Below are 18,463 nucleotides of genomic sequence, written 5' to 3'. Positions count from 1 at the left end.
TAATACCTTTTTATTAAAAAATACAAGTAGTATCATGGATATGGCCTTTTCACATCTTAGTTAAATAAAGTAGATAAAATTGTGTTACTTTGATGTTTACAGCTTCCTATTTTGTACTTTATGAAGTGGAAGAGCCATATTGACTAAGAGATGAGCTAAGGAGTAGTTGTATAATGTGTAAGTGACTACATCAGAGAGGTCCTTTTGTATTTCTTCCAGTTCTGTGGATTTATAGATTTGTGGGTAGTGGCTCAGAATCTTTTGATTGTTTTAGTTTTGCTATTTCCTGTATATAGGAAATCTTTCTTATATACATACAGGAAGATATCTTCAAAAATTTAAAACTGATTTATAGATTTTTAATATATGGAGAACAAACATTATTTCATTTACCATGTTGGACCGAGACTGAGGGTGACCTTAAATGTGTATTATTTTTTAGTATATTACTCCATTTTCCTTTAAAAGATATCTCATTGTGGGAATGTGACATATTCAGACCAACATACCACTTAAAAATTGGTGATTTGTAGGCTCTTTTCTGCTGCAATCCCCTGCCCCCTTCAAGAATTTATTCAGAACCTGGAGAGGCAGAATGGTATAGCAAATAGAGGATTAGAGACTTTTTGTCTGGAATCCCTAAATTCAGATCCTGTCTTAGTCAGTAGCAACAAGTCCCTAGACAAGTCATTTAGCCTTTGTTGGCTTTAGTTTCCTCTTCTGTAAAATGAAGTTGGAATTGATGACCTCTGACTTCCCTTCCAGCTCTAAAGCTATGATCCTATGTAATTTTCTTTCTAATCTGTAGGTTTTCCAAGCTGTGGTCTGTTATAATCATAAGAATTTATGACAGTGTATATTTACATTTAAGTTTAATGATTTGGTAATGCTTTGTTTTTTCCGCTAAGGTCTATGAAAGATAGAAGTGAATGTAAATATGTGTGTACTTCTGTCTAGATACATAAAAATACATTACTGGTCATGATTGTTCGTTGCTCTTAAAGCTATGCAATGAGGTAAGCTGAAGACAATATGTTCTTCAACACAAAGTTATATGCTCAAATCAACATATATCCTTTCCATTTGAAGAGAGCAAAGACTAGCCTTAAAATATCTTTAATCAGGGAAGACAGTGGAGAAAGTTGGCAATGAATTAGTCTTTGAAGCAGAGGTTCTAGATGGGGCAGTGGCAGGAGATGAAATATAGATACCGATATTATCTACTTAGTCATAGGGCAGGTACTATTCTGTATTTATTCTTTTTGTATGTATGTAATAATTCTTAGCTCAAATACATCCCTCTCCCCACTTCTATACCTCACAAAGTACAGTGTTTACCTATACATAGTACACTCATTTAATATTTTTTGAATTGAGAAGGGAGGCAGTGAGAATGATAGATAATCCATTGTTTTTATATTATAAATTAATGACTATTAATGCCCAGATTTCATGACATCTTAATTATCATGATTACCTTTTTCTCCTTTCACTCTGCCATATATTTCTGTTTTGGGGGCTATGATCAGTTATAATAGGTCTGTGAGAAGAATACATTAGAACTTGAAAGTTAATGATAGAGTGCTCATGTGAACAAGATAGAGGTCTAGAAATTTTCTCTGATCCTCACGTCCTCTCGAACCTCTCCAAAATAGGAATCATATCCTAGATAAAAAGCAATTTCAACTGAATTGATGGTCTAGGATACCAAAACCCCAAACAAAGTAAACATTCAATGAACAAAAGCAGAGAAGACTAATCCCTAATCCCTACATTGCTTACTCTGTCCTCTTCCCCCCACCCACTCACTGTGCTCTTTGTAGCAGAACTACACAAGACCACCCATCCTTTAACACCCCCCCACCCCACCCCACTATCCTCCCAGTGTGATGGTGATCCAACCAGCAGAAATTTGTTAAGGCTGTGATACTAATGAGGAGTAGCAATACTCTGTGCCACAGCAGGACTTGACCAGAGAATGTAGGAAGAGAGGAAACTGGGACAGGACAAATGTGTGGAGTTCTGTGGCCTGGCATTCACCTGAATCCAGTTCTGGCTCCCCAGAAGTCACTTGGGGTAGAGACCTAGGAAGATAGGGGAAGGAATCAGAAAGTGAACAATGGAGGAGAATTAAGAGGGAAAAAAGACTGAAATCGTCAAAGATCTCACAAGGGAGAAAATAGAATCAAAGACCTTGAGCAATCAGATAAACTGATGAATAAGATGTTGAGTCATTTCAGTTATGTCCAACTCTTTATGACCCCATTTGGGATTCTCTTGGCAAAGATATTGGAGTGGTATGCCATTTCCTTCTCCAGCTCATTTTACAGATGTGAAATGGAGGCAAAGAGGGTTAAGTGACTTGCCCAGGAAGAGTTCAGTTATTTGTGAAGAAATATTGCAAGACAAAGGAAAATGAATCGGTGTTCCGTAAGGCGGAGGGCTCTATGGATTCTAAAGAGAACATAATGATCATAGGAAGATGTTTGTGAAGAGCTTAAAAATAGAATTTATGACTTGTGCAGTAGAGATAATTGGCAGAGTAGAAAAACTTGAATCCGTGGTGACAAGTCTCAACACAGAAACAAAAGAGAGAATAACTTACTTGGAATGCAAATACACAGAAACAAAGGACAATCTTGAAGATGAAAGACAAGAGCAATGTTAAAAGAAAACATTCTCTCCATATAGGCAAAACATATTGGTCTTGAAGATAGGTTATGTAAAGACAACTTGAAAATTATAGGGCTCATAAAAGAAAATGGCGATTAAAAACTCTGAACATCATACTGCAATAAATGCTATGATACAAGAAAACTGCCCAGATCTTCTGAACCCAAAATACAGGGAAAAAAGCATACAACTGGCCAAATTTAACAATTCCACCGACAAACAGCAATTTCTCAAGTGGCCAGGAAAAAGACCTTTAGCTATAAAGGAAAAGAATTTGAATAATACAAGATTATTCTGTGCCCACCAGAAACCTAAAGAGGGAATGAAATAATGTGTTCTGAAGAGCAGTGGAGCTTAAGATGCATTCCAAGGTGACCTCCCCTGCAAATCTGAGCCTAACCATAAATGAAAAAAGATGAACATTCCAATTAAAAAAAAAGAATTTGAAACATTCCTAGAGTGAAAATCAGACTAGGAATCATTATTTGTGTTTCTAATATCCCAGACGAGAAATACAAGAAAGGTCAACAAATACAGCAACTAAGGACAACAATGAAACAACAATAGCGGCACCATTAAGAGACTTCTTTCTTTTTTTTTCTTCTTTTTTTAAATTTTTTTAGACAATTGAGGTTAAGTGACTTGCCCAGGGTCACACAGCTAGTGAGTGTTAAGTGTTTGGTCTGAGGCCACATTTGAACTCAGGTCCTCCTGACTTCAGGGCCAGTGCTTTATCCACTGCGCCACCTACCTGCCTCCAATAGACTTCTTTCTAAAGGTGCGTGAAGAGACAAATAACCCCGCCCTGTCAGTGGACTGGGGGGGAAAGTTAGTGATATGGATGCAGAACACTCCATATAATGTCAAAATTTATTTTTGTAGAACTTTTTTTTTACTCCCTCTTTAAAATTCTTTATTATAAAGGTTGATTCTTTAGGAGGAGTTGAAAGGGAGGGATAAAATGGGACATGTGGTGTTATAAAAGCAAAGATAAGAATAGAAATCTATTTTTAAAAGGAAAATAATGATTTTAAAACTTTAAGCTAATTGAGAAAGACTGCGTAATAAATACGTTGGCATGTACGAATAACATAATACAGTTGGTTATTTGTTGCCTTTCATTGAACAGGCTTAGATATTAGGTAAGCTTCTCAGAAAGTCTTCTAGATACCTGACAGAGAATTTGTTTTTGTGTTCATTGCTTGTTTGAGACATGCCTTCATTTATTAACTTCTGTCTTTCTATTTCCTTAAAAGGGTACTTGTCAGAATGTCTTTAAATGATCTTGTTCCTGACTTTTAAAATCATAATTATTAAATGTATCCACTAAAAGAATTATCTATAAAGAGCCATTTAGCATTGGGGCAGGCAGTAAAGGCTTTTGAAGTATAACAATGAGAATTGATTAACTTAATTCTGTTAATTAGTGGTTAAGAAAATATTAATAAAAAACTGATGTGAGATGCATATTGATTCTTTCCTTGAGCTACGATCCTTTATTGATAAATTGTGTTTGTGCCATTCCAATCTAAATGTAGATCTCAGGCAGAAAAATATTATTTGGTTTCATTTTTGCTTTGATTTGACCCTTAAGGGAAATAAATCCATTATTGAATATTGGATAAATTGAGTTATTCTAGTCAGTATGACTACCTGCCTTCAGGCATGGAGATTTTAGAGCCATTATTATAGTCTAATGAGAAATTTTTACTATGTTTTAAGATATGTCTTAGATTCCATGGTAGAAATCAATTTGAAATCTTTTCTAGTGTTAGGAAAAGCTATTAGGAGATATTTCAGTCCAATCTGTTGTCATCTTGTCATTTCTATGGTGTTCAGGGAAGACTGGCACCTCTGGTGTAAGGGCTTGCCCCAGTCCCTTTACAGGGCTGCTCATCCACCTTTGGGGTCTACCTATCACCTAACTCTCACCTGTGGCTTCAAAAGCTATAGCATGCAAAGCAGCCACACCCTGGTAAAACCATGTTGGCAGACAGGCTAAACCAGGTTGAGGGTAAATGGATAGGACGCAAACCCATTGGTTAGATAGGGAGTTGTCTGCCCCAAGCATATGAAGACTTCTCCTAGTGGAATGGGCGGATGAGAACAATTTGTTCCAATAGCCATGAAGTGGGTGCTATGGAGGGGTTAGAGCTTGGTCAGACACTGAACATATCAAGATCATCCACTGCATCCTGAGCGATCACCACTTGTCTTGACTTTTGTCTTGTCACTGGACTTGGATGACTCTGGAAGAGAGAGAGTGAGACTGATGACTTTGTGCAGTTCTGTCTCACTTAAATCCAATTCACATGCAAGTCAAGACATCATCCTTGATGTCACTGGTCCTCTTTGAAAACAAAGGACAAGCAACAACATACCTAGACTATTGTGATAGCTTTCTGATTATTGGCCCTGCCTTAAGTCTGTTTCCACTCCTGTTCATCATCCATTCAGATGGCCAAAGTGAGCTTCCTAAAACACAGGTTTGGCTATGTTACTCCCCTACTCACTAAGATCTAGTTGCTCCCATAACTCCTGAATCAAATGAAAATCCTCTGATTGGCTTTTAAGGCCCTTTACAACCTGGCCTCTTCCTTCCAGGTTTCTTATCATTACTCCCCTCTATAAACTGTGAACTGGTTTCACTAGCCTTCTTGCTATTCCCTGTACACAACACTATTTCTTGACTTTGTGCCTTTGTAGTGGCTGTGCCTCATGCCTGGAATGCTCTAATTCTCTCTTTACCTCCACACCACAACTTCCCTGGCCTCCTTCAACACTCAACTCAAATGCTACCTTTTTTATTTTTCCAGAGGCATTTCCTGATCCCAACCCCTTTCCTGCCCCTTTGGGCTCCACTTCTAGTGTATTTTCTCTGAGATTTCCTTCCATTTACACTGTATATATCTTATATGTACTTAATTTGTTTGTATGTTGTCTCCTCCATTAGACTGTGATATCCTTGAAGATAGGGACTGTGTTTTTTACCTTTTTCAGTATCCCCAGCACTTAATACAGTTCCTGGTATAGAGTTTAACAAATTCTTGTTGACTGGATGTCTTAGATACAAGGTCTCACTAATCAGGTACTCTCTCCCTCCACTGATATGTGTATGTGTACACAGACACAGACACACACACACACACACACACACACACACACACACACACACACACAGCAGACCCTTTACTGTATGCAACCTTTTCAGCCTACGTAATTCTTCTTGGTGTCCTCCCCTAAATCCTTCACAGTTTTCTACAGACTTTCCTCTAGGTTTTTCAACATTTCTTTGCTACCAATACAGGATTTGAATTTTCATGTCCTTTTCTCTTATATAATCAGACCAATTACTTTTCCAAAAAAAGTTTTCTTGATAACTTTTTGCATGCAAACAAATATTATTAATGTGCCTGTAACCCGAATGATACCTGCTGTTCATTTTTCTGTTGCCGTTTATGTCAACCTCAGTTTTATCAGGGTGTTAGTGAGTTATCACACATTATTGGGTGCTACAATACTGAGTCCTAATTTGTATATGTTTCTGTATTTTGGTAGATGTGATCCCATTGATGTTGGTACTTCTTCCACCAGTGGAGATTGTAACCCACCTCCATTTTTTATCCTGTGTGACTTATTCATTTCCTTCCCCAACTCTTCCAAAAGTAGATCAACCCTGTATACTGAGGATCTTCTTTTAGGTGTCTTAAAATTAAATGGACAGCAGTGTAGCCCTTAGGGTGTTTATCTGTTATTTATCACTCTTGTCTTATGACCAGCCCACCTTCTTTCCCAGTTAGAAATCATTCTGAGATTTCCCTTATGTTGCTTCTTTCATGTTATTAATTATTGATAATATGCAGCAACCCTCTTATGCTCCATCATACATATTTCCATTGTCTTTTGTGTGACCCACAATTTTGATTCTTTAGATATTGTGATTCATAGACATAGCATCACTAGATAAGTAGTTTGAAAAAAATATAGATTTTTCAGGGAAAAGCTTGGACTCATTGAAGGTGCTGCACAAATTCCTAAATGCTATCTAGCCTATATTCTTATTTAATTCTGGGCTCAGCTCATTGTCCATCTGCACTGGCTGTTCAGGATAGATGCACTAATAGGCAAGCTCAACAGGCTGCCCATTCAATTGTTGTTCAGTCATTTTTCAGTTGTGTCCAACTCTTTGTGACCCCATTTAGGATTTTCTTGGCAAAGATAATGGAGTGGTTTGCCAATTCTTTCTCCAGATCATTTTACAGATGAGGAACTGTGGCACACAGGGTTTAATAATTTGCCCAGGGTTACACACATAGTAGATGTCTGAGGCTGGATTTGAACTCAGGAAGGTGAGTCTTCCTGACTTCAGGCCCAGCACTCTGTCTACTGCACCATCTAGCTACCCCTTATATGAAAACTTTTTTCATCCACTTGGTTTTTCCTCCATAGCTTGTTAAATTGATCTATGTAAAAGGTTATGAATATCATTTAGGAGAGTCTATCATGTTCCATACTTGGTGGAATCAGCCTAATGTTAGTTGCAAAAAGGAGCATCTGGAGAACCATTCTATCTTCAGGGAATCTTTTTTCCTCATTGGCTTCTATGCTTGACAGTCTCTATGATGGTAGTAAAAAAACTTTTTGACAAGCAAATATATCTGTTTTATACTTTACTTGGATTAATAATACATACATACATATAGATTATTCTCATAAAAGATTTTGTAGGAATGAGAAAGTAGGTATTTCATATGTATGGCATATAGTGTAGTTATTGTATTTTTTGAAATAAGACTGTCCATTGTTTAATGATCTCCTTTCATCCCAAATCTAAATGTGATGGTTTTACTGTTGCTGTTGAAGAAAATTTTTGTTGTTCAGCCCTTTCAGTTGTGCCTAATTCTCTGTGACCCTATTTGGGGTTTTCTTGACAAAGATATTGGAGAGATTTGCCATTTCCTTCTCCAGCTCATTTTACAGATGCAGAAACTGAGGCACACAGGGTTAAATGACTTGCCCAGGGTCACACAGTTAGTATGTGTCTGAGACAGGATTTGAATTCAGTAAGATGAGGCTTCCTGACTTCGGGCCCCATACTTTATCCACTGCATCACTTAGGTGCCCTAATGAAGGAAATAGTAGATGGTAATTTTATGGAAATGTAGTTTCTCTAGAACATAATTAATATATCAGTCCTCATAATGTCATAAAACTGTGCTATAATATCATTCAAGTGAATACCTATTTTAACATTGTTGCTATTGAATTAATTGCCTTCTATGATATTGTTTCATTAAATACTCTGTTTCTACAGAACTGATTAATGACATTAGGCACAATTTACCTGTAATTTAAATTGTTCAGTTATTGGTTTGCTGATTAGGCTTTTCTCTGATTTAGTTTGTGACATCACATTGAATTCCTTTGGAATATCTTTCAGATATTTAGTATATAGATCCTATTTTTAATATTTTAAATAAATTTTTTCTCTGCCTAACTCAGGAACCTCTTTGATCACTTAAGAGATTCAGAATCATTGAGTGTCAAAAATGGAAAGGATGCCATAATCATCTAGTTCCCAACTTCTCTTATTTCAGATAAAGAAAATGAATGAAACCTGACAGAAATTTATCCCAAGGTTTTATAGCTAGTGCAGGGTAGAATGTAGACTAGAACCCAAGTCTCTTGACTCCTTGGCCAGCTCTTATATTGCCTCTGAGAAAATTTATTCCTGATATTGTCCTAAACTTAATATTAAGTCTGTTATTTCTGACTATTGTATCTTAAATTATTCCTTGCCTTCAGTTCTTTTGTCATCCAACTCATCCTTTATTACCCTATTATACATTGTAAATTTCCAGTTAGAACTTTTCCTAGGTATATAATACCCTCTAGCCCTAATTCTACTGAATTCTTCCATGTCAGTCTATCTTGTTGAAATTATTTTGTTTTTGAAATGAATAGAGATGGAAGATGAAATGAAATCTGAAGCAAAAAAAAAATTGTACATATGAGATAAAAGTTAATCCTTTATTTTGGAATTTCCATTTTATTTTGTGATTATTTGAAGTATTCCAGGATTACAATTTTAAGGAACAGTATTGGAAAACAGTAATAGGGAAGAATTTTCTGCTGCTTTTGTGTTTATGAACCCATAGTCTCAACCTTTGTTGGATCTTTTTTTTTGTTTTCCTTTTATTTTGAATTGTGCATTCATGTTGTAATACCTGAACTTTCCTGCCTCTAATTTTCTTGGGCATTATTATTATTTCTTTTCGGATGTCAAATTCCTAATAAAAATATTATATAATTTATAGTAATGAATCATCTTTAACTATAGAAATACAGTAGTGAATTACCATTAATTATAGGAAATCAGACCAGCTTCATGAAATAAAATACTTCGTGAATAAAACAAAAACAAAATTTCTCATCTTTTTGAAAACATGTTTCATTATATAAACAATATGTGCTTCTTTCTGTTTGAGGTGGCATTTGTACTTCAATTTCTATTTAGGACGCCTTAAAAAGCAAAGAATTTAGCTTGCAATAAGGAATATATATGTTTTTAAAGATATGGATAAGGGATCAAGCATTTATTAAGCATCAACCATGTGTCAGGCACTCATCTAGATGCTGGGAATACAAAGACTAAAACAAAACGGTTCTTTCCATCAAGGAACTTAAGTCCCAGGGAGACAACACTTAAATATTTGTTTATATGCAGAACACATTCAAAAGAGATATATAAATTTGAAGGTGAGGCACTAACAAATTGGGGTTAGGGGGGAAGTGTTTGGTGTATGCAGGAAATGCCTCATGCAGATCGTACTTTAGTTGACTAGGGATTCTAAGAAGCTAAGGAGAGGGCAATGAGTTGTTTGATCTTGCATTTCCCTTATTGTTAGTAATTTGATATTTTTTTTCTTATGGTTGATAATTGATAGCCTTTGTTTTGAAAACTGCTTTGTATCCTTTATCCCTAATTTCATCTTCATTGGTTGTACATTTATATTTTTCATTTTTGGTTCTGGTAATGTGGTTTCCTTTTTTTTTTTCAAATGAAATTAACCAGTGGTTTATCTATTTGAATAATTTTTTTCATAAAACCAGTTCCTATCTTTATTTATTAGTTAAAATTTTTTACTTTCAATTTTATTAATCTTTTCTTTGATTTTCAGAGTTTCCATTTTGGAACTGGGGCTTTTTAATTTTTTTCTTTTTTTTGTTTTCTAAATTGTATGTTCAATTAATTGATCTGCTCTTTATTTTATTAATATAAATGTTTAGAGATATAAAATTTCCTCTAAGTATTGCTTTGGCTGCATCCCACAAATTTTGGAATTTTGTCTCATTGTCATCATTCTTTTTAAAGAAATTGTGGACTATTACTATGATTTGTCCTTTGACCCCTTCATTCTTTAAGATTAGATTATTTAATTTCCAATTAATTTTTAATTAATGTTTCCATGGCCCTTTTTGAATATAATTTTATTGCATTATGATCTGAAATGTATGCACTTAATATTCCTTCTTCTCTGCATTTGTTTGTCAGGTTTTTATGCCCTAATATATGGTCAATTTTTTTGGAAGGTGCCATCTGTAACTAGAAAAAGGTATACTCCTTTCTATTCTCATTTAATTTTCTCCAGAAGTCTCATATCTGACTTTTATAAAATTCTGTTCATCTCTTTAACTTCTTTCTCACTTATTTTTTGGTTAAATTTATGTAGTTCTGAGATGGAACAGTTGATGTCCCCTACTATTACTGTTTTACTATTTCCTCGTGTAACTCATCTAACTTTTCCTTTAAGAATTTGGATGTTTTGCCATTTAGTGCATATATGTTTAGTATCAATATTACTTCATTGTCTATGGTACTTTTTAGCAAAATGTAGTTTCCCTGCTTTTCTCTTTTAATTAGGTCTGTTTTTTGCTTTTGCTTTGTTTGAGATTATGATTGCTACCCCTGCCTTTTTTGCCTCGGCTGAAGCATAATAGATTCGACTCTAGGCTCTTATTTTTACTCTATGTGTGTCTGTTTCAAGTATGTTTCTTGTAAACAACATATTGTTAGATTCTGGTTTCTAATTCATTCTTTTTGCTTCTGTTTTATGGGTGAGTTCATCCCATTCACATTCACAATTATGATTACTTACTATGCATTTCCCTCTATCTTATTTTCTTCTGTTTATCTCTGTTTAATCATATTAAGTCCCTTATGATTTCTCTTTCATGTTTACTTTTTTATACTTCTCTTGAGTCTTGTGTTTGCGTGTCAAATTTCCTATTCATCTCTGGTCTTTTCATTAGGAATGCTTGAAAGGTCTCTTTTCATGGAATGTTCATTCCCCTTCCCTTCCCCTTCCCCCAAAGGATTACATTCAGTTTTGCTGTGTAGATTATTCTTGATTGTAATCCTAGCTTTTGCCTTCTGGAACATTATATTCCAAGCCCTTTGCTCCTTTAACATAGAAATCTTGTGTGATTCCCACTGTGGCTCTATGATGTTTGAATTGTTTCTTTGTGGTTGCTGGCAATATTTTCTCCTTGACCTATGAGCTCTGCAATTTAGTTATTCCTGAGAGTTTTCATTTTAGGATCTTTTTCAGGATGTGATGGATTCTTTGGTGGATTCTTTCAATTTCCTTTTTACTCTCTGTTTCAAGGACATCAGGGTGGTTTTCCTTTATAATTTCTTAAAATTTGTCTGTCTGTCTGTCTGTCTGTCTCTCTCTCTTTCTCTCTCTCTCTCTCTCTCTCTCTCTCTCTCTCTCTCTCTCTTTCTTTATCATGGCTTTCCTATTTTTTTTGATCATAGCTTATCTCTCCTAGATGTAGTTTCTAATTTTGTTATTTTTCTGGTGAAATATTTCACATTTTCTTCTATTTTCTCATTCTTTTGACTTTGTTTTATTGTTTCTTGATGTCTCATGGAGTCATTAATGTGTGTGGTCCAGTCATGAGCAGATAGTAACTTTCCAATTATTTAGGTCTTTCTTTTTTTTAACTGTCTGCTTTTATTTTGCTGAGGTCATAATTGCTTTTTAAAATTTCCATGAAACATAATTAATACTGCTCTAGCACCTCATTTTAATACTTTAAATTTTTATCTTTCAGTTATTTTTGATAATTTATTGTTGGAATCTGCTCTGTTCATCCCATTTGGGTTCACTGTTATGATAATTAATTGTATACTTGCCCTTGCCATAATTTCTTGTGCTTCTTCCTTTTCTCTTCTCACCTCCATCTTTATAAATTAGAAAGGGTTGGAAGAGAAAGACAGAATTTTATCAGCACTAGAAATCTGTAACTGAAGTAGTCTGTTCCTATTCTTTTTCTCCTTCAAGAAGCCTAGATCCTTATGTTTGGGTCTTATACTTTCTCTTTTTTCATTCATCCTTTATGATCAGCTCTTTAAAGTTGAAATTTATTTTGTTTGTGACTCTTCCAACATAGTCCCTCCACCTATATGCTCTCTATCTTCCCTTTTCCTTGTTTATACATTTCTTGAGTATTCTGTGCTAAATGCTGGAAATACCGAAGGAGGCAAAAGACAGTCCCTGTCCTCAAGGAGCTTACAATTTAATGAAGGAGAAAACAAGTAAACAAATATATACAAAGCTAGCTATACACAGGATAAATAGAAAATAATTAGAAGAGAGAAGTTACTAGAATGAAGAAGCATTAGGAAAAGCTTCTTGTAAAATATAGGATTTTAGTTAGGACTTAAAGGAAACCAGGAAAGTCAGTAGGCAGAGTTGAGGAAGGAGAACATTCCAGATGTGGAAGATAGCCAGAGAAAATAACCAGCGCCAGTACATGGAGTGTCTTGTTTATGGAACAACCGGAGGCCACTGTCACTGGATTGGAGGGTACATGGTAGGAAGTAAGGTGTAAGAAGACTGGAAAGGTAGGAGGGGACTGGGTTAGGAAGGATCTTTGAAAACCCAACAGAACATTTTGTATTTGATCCTGGAGATATTAGGGAGCCACTGTAGTTTATTGAGTAGGTGTCAGACATGTGCTTTAGGAAAATCACTTTTGTGGCTGAATGGAAGACTCATTGGAACGAGGAGAGACTTGAGGCAGGCCAACAGGCTTGCAGTAATCCAGGTGTAAGGTGATGAGGGCCTCCACTAGAATGATGACAGTGTCAGAGGAGGGAAGAGATGTATTCAAGAGATGTTACAAAGGTGAAATTAACAAATTTTGGCAATAGATTAGATGTAGGGGTTGCAAGATAGTGTGGAGTCAAGGGTAACTCCTAGCCTGAGTGACCGGGAGGATGGTGATGCACTCTGAAGTAATAGGTGAGGGGAGGGGGTAGGGTTTAATGGGAAAAATGATGGATTTTGTTTTGAACATGTTTGGCTTATGATGTCTATTTAACATCCAATTTGAGGTGTCTGAAAGGCAGTTGGAGATACAAGATTGAACGTCAGCAGAAAGGTTGGGACAGGATAGGTAAATTTGGCAAGCATCAGCATAGAGATGGTAATTAAATCCATAGGAAATGATGAGCTCATCAAGGGAATTGGGGAGTGGGTAAGGAAAGGGATGCAAGGGGAGCCCCAGACAGAACATTGAGGGACACTTATAATTAGAGAATATATTTTGGATTAGGATCCATTAAAGGAGACTGAGAAGGAATGGTCAGGTAGGAAGGAGGAAAGCTAAAAGAGAGTTGTGTCTTGAAAACCTAGAAGAGAATATCAGGGAGGAGAGGGTGATCAACAGTGTCAAAGGTTGCAGAGAGGTCAAGGAAAATGAGGATTGAGAATGCGCCAATGGATTTGGCAACCAAGTGATCATTGGTAACTGGAGAAAGCAGTTTTGATGGGATCATAAGGTTGGAATCCAGATTGTAAGAGATTAGGTAGAGAGTGAGAGGAGAGAAAGTGGAGGCACCTTTTGTAGTGGCCTTTTTGAGATGTTTACCTACAAACAGCAGAAGAGATATAGGATGATAATTAGAGGGGATGGAAGGATTGAGGCTTTTTAAAAAAAATACTTAATGGTATTTTATTTTTTTCCACTTACATGTAAAGGTAGTTTTCAATATTGATTTTTGTAAAATTTTGAGTTCCAAATTTTTCTCCTTCTCTGTCTTTCCTCCCTCCTCCCCAAGACAGCAAGCAATCTGGTATAGGTTATACATGTATAATGAAGTTAAACATATTTCCACATTAATCATGTGGTGAAAGAAGAATCAGAACAAATGGAAGAAAATGCAAAAAAACCCAACAACAACAAAAAAGTGAAAATGGTATGCTTCGGTTTGTGTGATATTTTCTTCATCTTGTATATTCAGCCTCAGATCTTGATTTGTGATTTTGTGCTTAGTCCAGTCTCCTTGGACAGGATGGACAGACCTTGGTTGGTCCTGTCTCCTCTATAGTCTACATGCTTCTGTCTCTGCTCCTATGACTGGGATGGCTAACGTTAGTCCCCAACCTCTGCCTTAATCCTTGGCTTCTGATCTCTTGGTGGTCTACTGAGGTTCTTGGCTTCAGCTAGACTATCTCCTTATTGTACTGCAAGTTGGCTTATTCCTCTGCTGTAGTCCCAGTAGGCCTCAGTGGGATACTCAAGATTATGTTGGCCTTGGGCTGTCTGCAGAGCTCAGGTATCACTCTCCAGGTGTTGAGTTATCCCTGTTTTCTACTGGGGATCCTAATAGTGTGAGCAATGCATAGCCAGTTTTTGTCACCCTAAGCAGTGATGTGTGGGAGCTGTCTTTGTGCCTTTTTCTCTTTTGACAAGCTGGTTTGTTGATCTGACTTTAGGTATCCAATCCTGCATTGGCTTATTACCGTTATCTTCATCGCCTGTTTAGCTTTGAGTTTGTTCATGGCATCTTGTGCTGGCTTCTTCCCTGTTCTCTCTCACCTACCTCTGTTGGCTTCTGGCTGTCTTTATATATAATTTTGTACTGGATGGAGGAATTTACTTCCATGTCTTTTCAGTTTATTATTCATCTTTTGGGGGTCCTTTTCAGCTATTTACAAAGGCTTATATGGGATAAGTGAACATTTCTGCATTTTATCTTGCCAGTTGAACTGAAAATCTCTTCTTTGATTCCTTAAGGGTGACCCAAAAAGGAATGCTGGCCCCAAATATTAGCTCCTACCAGTGCTTTTATGCCTCAGCTGTACCTGGCTATTTCATTTATGTTTGTCTGCTAAAGGCTCATTTGACATAGTGAGACCAGTGTTGGGACCTTTTTTCTTCTGTTACAGTTAGCTCCCAGGTGTCATGTTGTACTGAAACGACAGGCTGGGCCATACATATCCTAGTTATGAAGATAGACTACCCATTCTTCATCAGCATGTCATTCCAGCTTTCCTCCATTATAAACCCTGGCTATATACAGACATTCCATTACCCCAGAGCAGGACATTATTCTTTTCCAAAGGTTGTTCACAGAACAGAAGGTAAAGAGGTTGCATCTTTGAATGTGTGAGTCTTTCTGTGACACTTCTGAAATCTTGGCTTTGAGGTATCATACCTGTCATAGTAATTTTAGGAGTAAAATGCTTTGATTTTCTTTTAAAGCAGAGCCTTAGTGAATCTAAAAAGATCCATGCCACCCACCTTCCATCATGTTTTATTTATACTCTATTTTTGACTATGCAACATTTGTTACTTGAATATAAAATTTATTAATTTGACCCCATGATCTTTGTGATGTTTAAGTGCTTTTACCAAGAATAGACATAATATTTAGCCCCTCTAACTTAGTATTGAGTTGTCTTCCTCTCATTCTGCAGCTAAGAGAGTAAAGCGGTCAAGCATGTAATATTCAGCAGAGGCTTTGTAGCAAATTATCATAATTACTCTGTATTCTGTACTCTGGGTACACTAGTGCTATCATAGCACCTTTTGGTAGTTTTCAGGATAGAGAAATACAAATGGTCCATATTATAGCTCAAATAACAGGATCTGATAACCTCTTTTTTAAAAAATCTTTTTTTTTTAAGGCAGTTGGGGTTAAGTGACTTGCCCAGGGTCACACAGTTAATAAGTGTCAAGTGTTTGGTCTGAGGCCAGATTTGAACTCAGGTCCTCCTGACTCCAGGGCTGGTGCTCTATCCACTGTGCCACCTAGCTGCCCCTGATAACCTCTTAATATCTAGCAAAAGTAAGGAGGGTTTGAATAGAAAAAGATGAAATGATTGGCTGACTATCATTGAGGTATATAGACTTGGAACAGTTGATCATCATTTTTTTCCTTTCTAGTTTTTTGGAGAGATTAGTTAGTGGAGAGAGACTTTAATTTTCTTTCCTTTTATACTGTTTACCACATTTTATTATTCTCATCAACTATATTTTTAAAAAAAATTATTATTATCAACTTGACAAATAGCAACAATTATAAATATTTCTATATACTTAGAACAGAATAAGAGGATTGTATATGAAAAAATAACTTGTATATAGCTTGTTTTTTTTAAACTACATAATAAATTTAGCAGAATAGTGTTGCCATTGGCCTATGTCCATTTCTGAATTTCCTTCTGCTCACTTAAAAATGTTTCACTGAATTTTTTATTCTCTATTTTGCCATGAGTATCACTACCTCCTTTTCCCCCTACATGTCTCCTCTTTCTACCCCCACCCCTCCCTTAAGTCACTCCCTCATGTCAAGTAGAGTTAAGTAAAACAAATATACACGTTGGCTATGTCTGAAAAAGGTATTTTCTTCTGTATTTCACCTCTCTGCTCATAATCAAACTCCTTGAGTGGTCATTGTATTGTTCCAGATTCTTAAGTTTTTCAAATTTATTTTCCTTTGCAATATTGCAGTGTAATTTGTTCTCCTAGTTCTGCCTACTTCATTTTGCCTCAGTTGTGTCTTCCAGGTTTCTCTGAATCTGTCCCTTTTAAAATTTCATATAACTCAATATTTCATTTTAATTATACATTATACATTTAATTATACATTATAATTAGTTTATCCATTCTTTAGTTGCTGGGCTATAGCAAAAAATGCTATTATAAATAGCTTTGTACATATGGATCCTTTCCCTTTATCTTTGATTTTGGGGCAGTCCAGCAGTGGTATTTCTAGGCCTAAGAGTATGTGCAGTTTAGTGACAAATTGCTTTACAGAGTGGCTCAACAAATTGACAGCTGTACTAACATTTCATTAGATTTCCTGCTATTGGAATAGCACTGCCACTAATTGTCATTTTCCTTTTTTTTTTTTGTCATTTTTGTCAGTCTGATGGGTGTGAGGTGGGACTTTAGAGTTAATTTAATTTGCAGTTCTTTTATTATTAGTAATTTGGTGCATTTTCCCTTCTATGATTGTTCATAGCTTACATTTCTTTTGAGGTTTTGGAGGCTTTTATTTCTTATAAGTAATAGTATTAAATACACATTATTTAAATTCTCTTTACTTGCATCTACAGATGCTTTTCTCAAAGTATTTAACTGATACCTTTATGACTAGCACATGAGTGTTACAGATTTTGGGGGTTTTTATAGCCTGATTTAAATGAGCAAGCAGTTAAATATTGAATTCTCACAGTGGTTTAAGCATAATATTACTAATCTCACCTTTCTTCCAAAGGGCAAATTGCACTATAATAAAATTATTTGCATGACAATGAAATAGCTAGAAAGTGCTAAGTTGTGTACAGGTGTTTCTTTTTGTATATATATTTTTTTAGTAAAAATATGTAATTTGATGGAATTTTTTTTTTTAGGCTCAGTTTATGAACCGCTTAAAAGCATTAACCTTCCAAGACCTGACAATGAAACTCTATGGGATAAATTGGATCATTATTACAGAATTGGTAAGCAAAGAATGAAGAATAAGTGTTTTGAATGTCCCTATTTTAGTAGTTACTCTTTTACATACCTATTCTATCTTTTTCTATGAAAGCATTGTTTCTAGCATCTGATTTGTTGGGTCTTTTATGCACTAAAAAGGTGCACATCCATTCATAAGTGGATGAAAAACTCATCTCCGTCACATCTGTTACTTAGGTTGGAAAATCGTTAACATCTTTCCATAACTATTTCCTTTTGTTCTTCTGAAAAAGCAAATATGACAACCTATTTGAAAATATTTAATTTAATATTCTAGTAATTCAAGGTTCTATGATTTTATCAGGGTGGGAACCGCCTCTACCAATATAGTTTATAGCCCTTATACCACTTTGTTGATAGATTTGAAGAACAACTATTGCTATAAATAGGGGATCATTGTGGGAGCAGGAAGTGAGTTGGTTTTGACCTCAATTATGCATATGTGTGTGTGTGTATGTCTGTGTATATGTACATCAGCACTAGTGCCACTTTTTCAATAAGTCTTTCTCTGATCCCTCAGTTTTTTGTGTTCTTTTCCTCTTCAGATTATCATCTGTTTAATCATTTGTGTACATGTTTTTCTCCTAATAAATTGCCCATTAATTTATGATAGGAACTGTTTGGTTTTTATCTTTTATTCTGAGCATCTATCACAATGTTTTGCACATACGACGCATTTAACAGATGTATTTCAATTGTATCGAATTGAAGTATGAAGTATGCAGGGTACAATTATAAAGATCTTTTGGGACAAAGTTCCGCTTTATTGAAAAAATTGATAAAAATTTCTTCAAATGAGTAACTTACAGTATTTACCTCTCAGCACTTAAATAAATTCATTTGGAGAAAAAGGAGCTCACTTTTTCATGGCTTAAATTCTGTGGAAAGAGAGAATATCCTAAGCATTGGAAAAGTATTCCATCAGTTTTGATAACAAAAACTAGGTTAGTTTGATTTAAAGTATTTTGGA

The 18,463-nt window shown here is 35.5% G+C and overlaps 1 protein-coding gene across 5 annotated transcripts in view; it reads left to right on the top strand.

Moving 5' to 3' along the window:
• The window catches only part of PHKB (phosphorylase kinase regulatory subunit beta), a 242,117-nt gene that overhangs the window by 25,944 nt on the left and 197,710 nt on the right, over positions 1 to 18,463 (top strand). For all 5 annotated transcript variants that reach the window (XM_020985103.2, XM_020985102.2, XM_078150090.1 and 2 more), the window contains one exon: positions 17,388 to 17,477. In XM_020985103.2, coding sequence (XP_020840762.1) covers positions 17,388 to 17,477 — 90 coding nt within the window. The remainder of the gene's footprint in view (positions 1 to 17,387; positions 17,478 to 18,463) is intronic.

This window comes from Phascolarctos cinereus, unplaced genomic scaffold (assembly GCF_003287225.1).
Source record: "Phascolarctos cinereus isolate Bilbo 61053 unplaced genomic scaffold, phaCin_HiC Scaffold_2;HRSCAF=192, whole genome shotgun sequence".
In the NCBI taxonomy this organism is placed as follows: Eukaryota; Metazoa; Chordata; class Mammalia; order Diprotodontia; family Phascolarctidae; genus Phascolarctos; species Phascolarctos cinereus.
The sequence above is the reverse complement of the archived record's forward strand: the minus strand, read 5'-3'. Positions and strand labels throughout refer to the sequence as shown.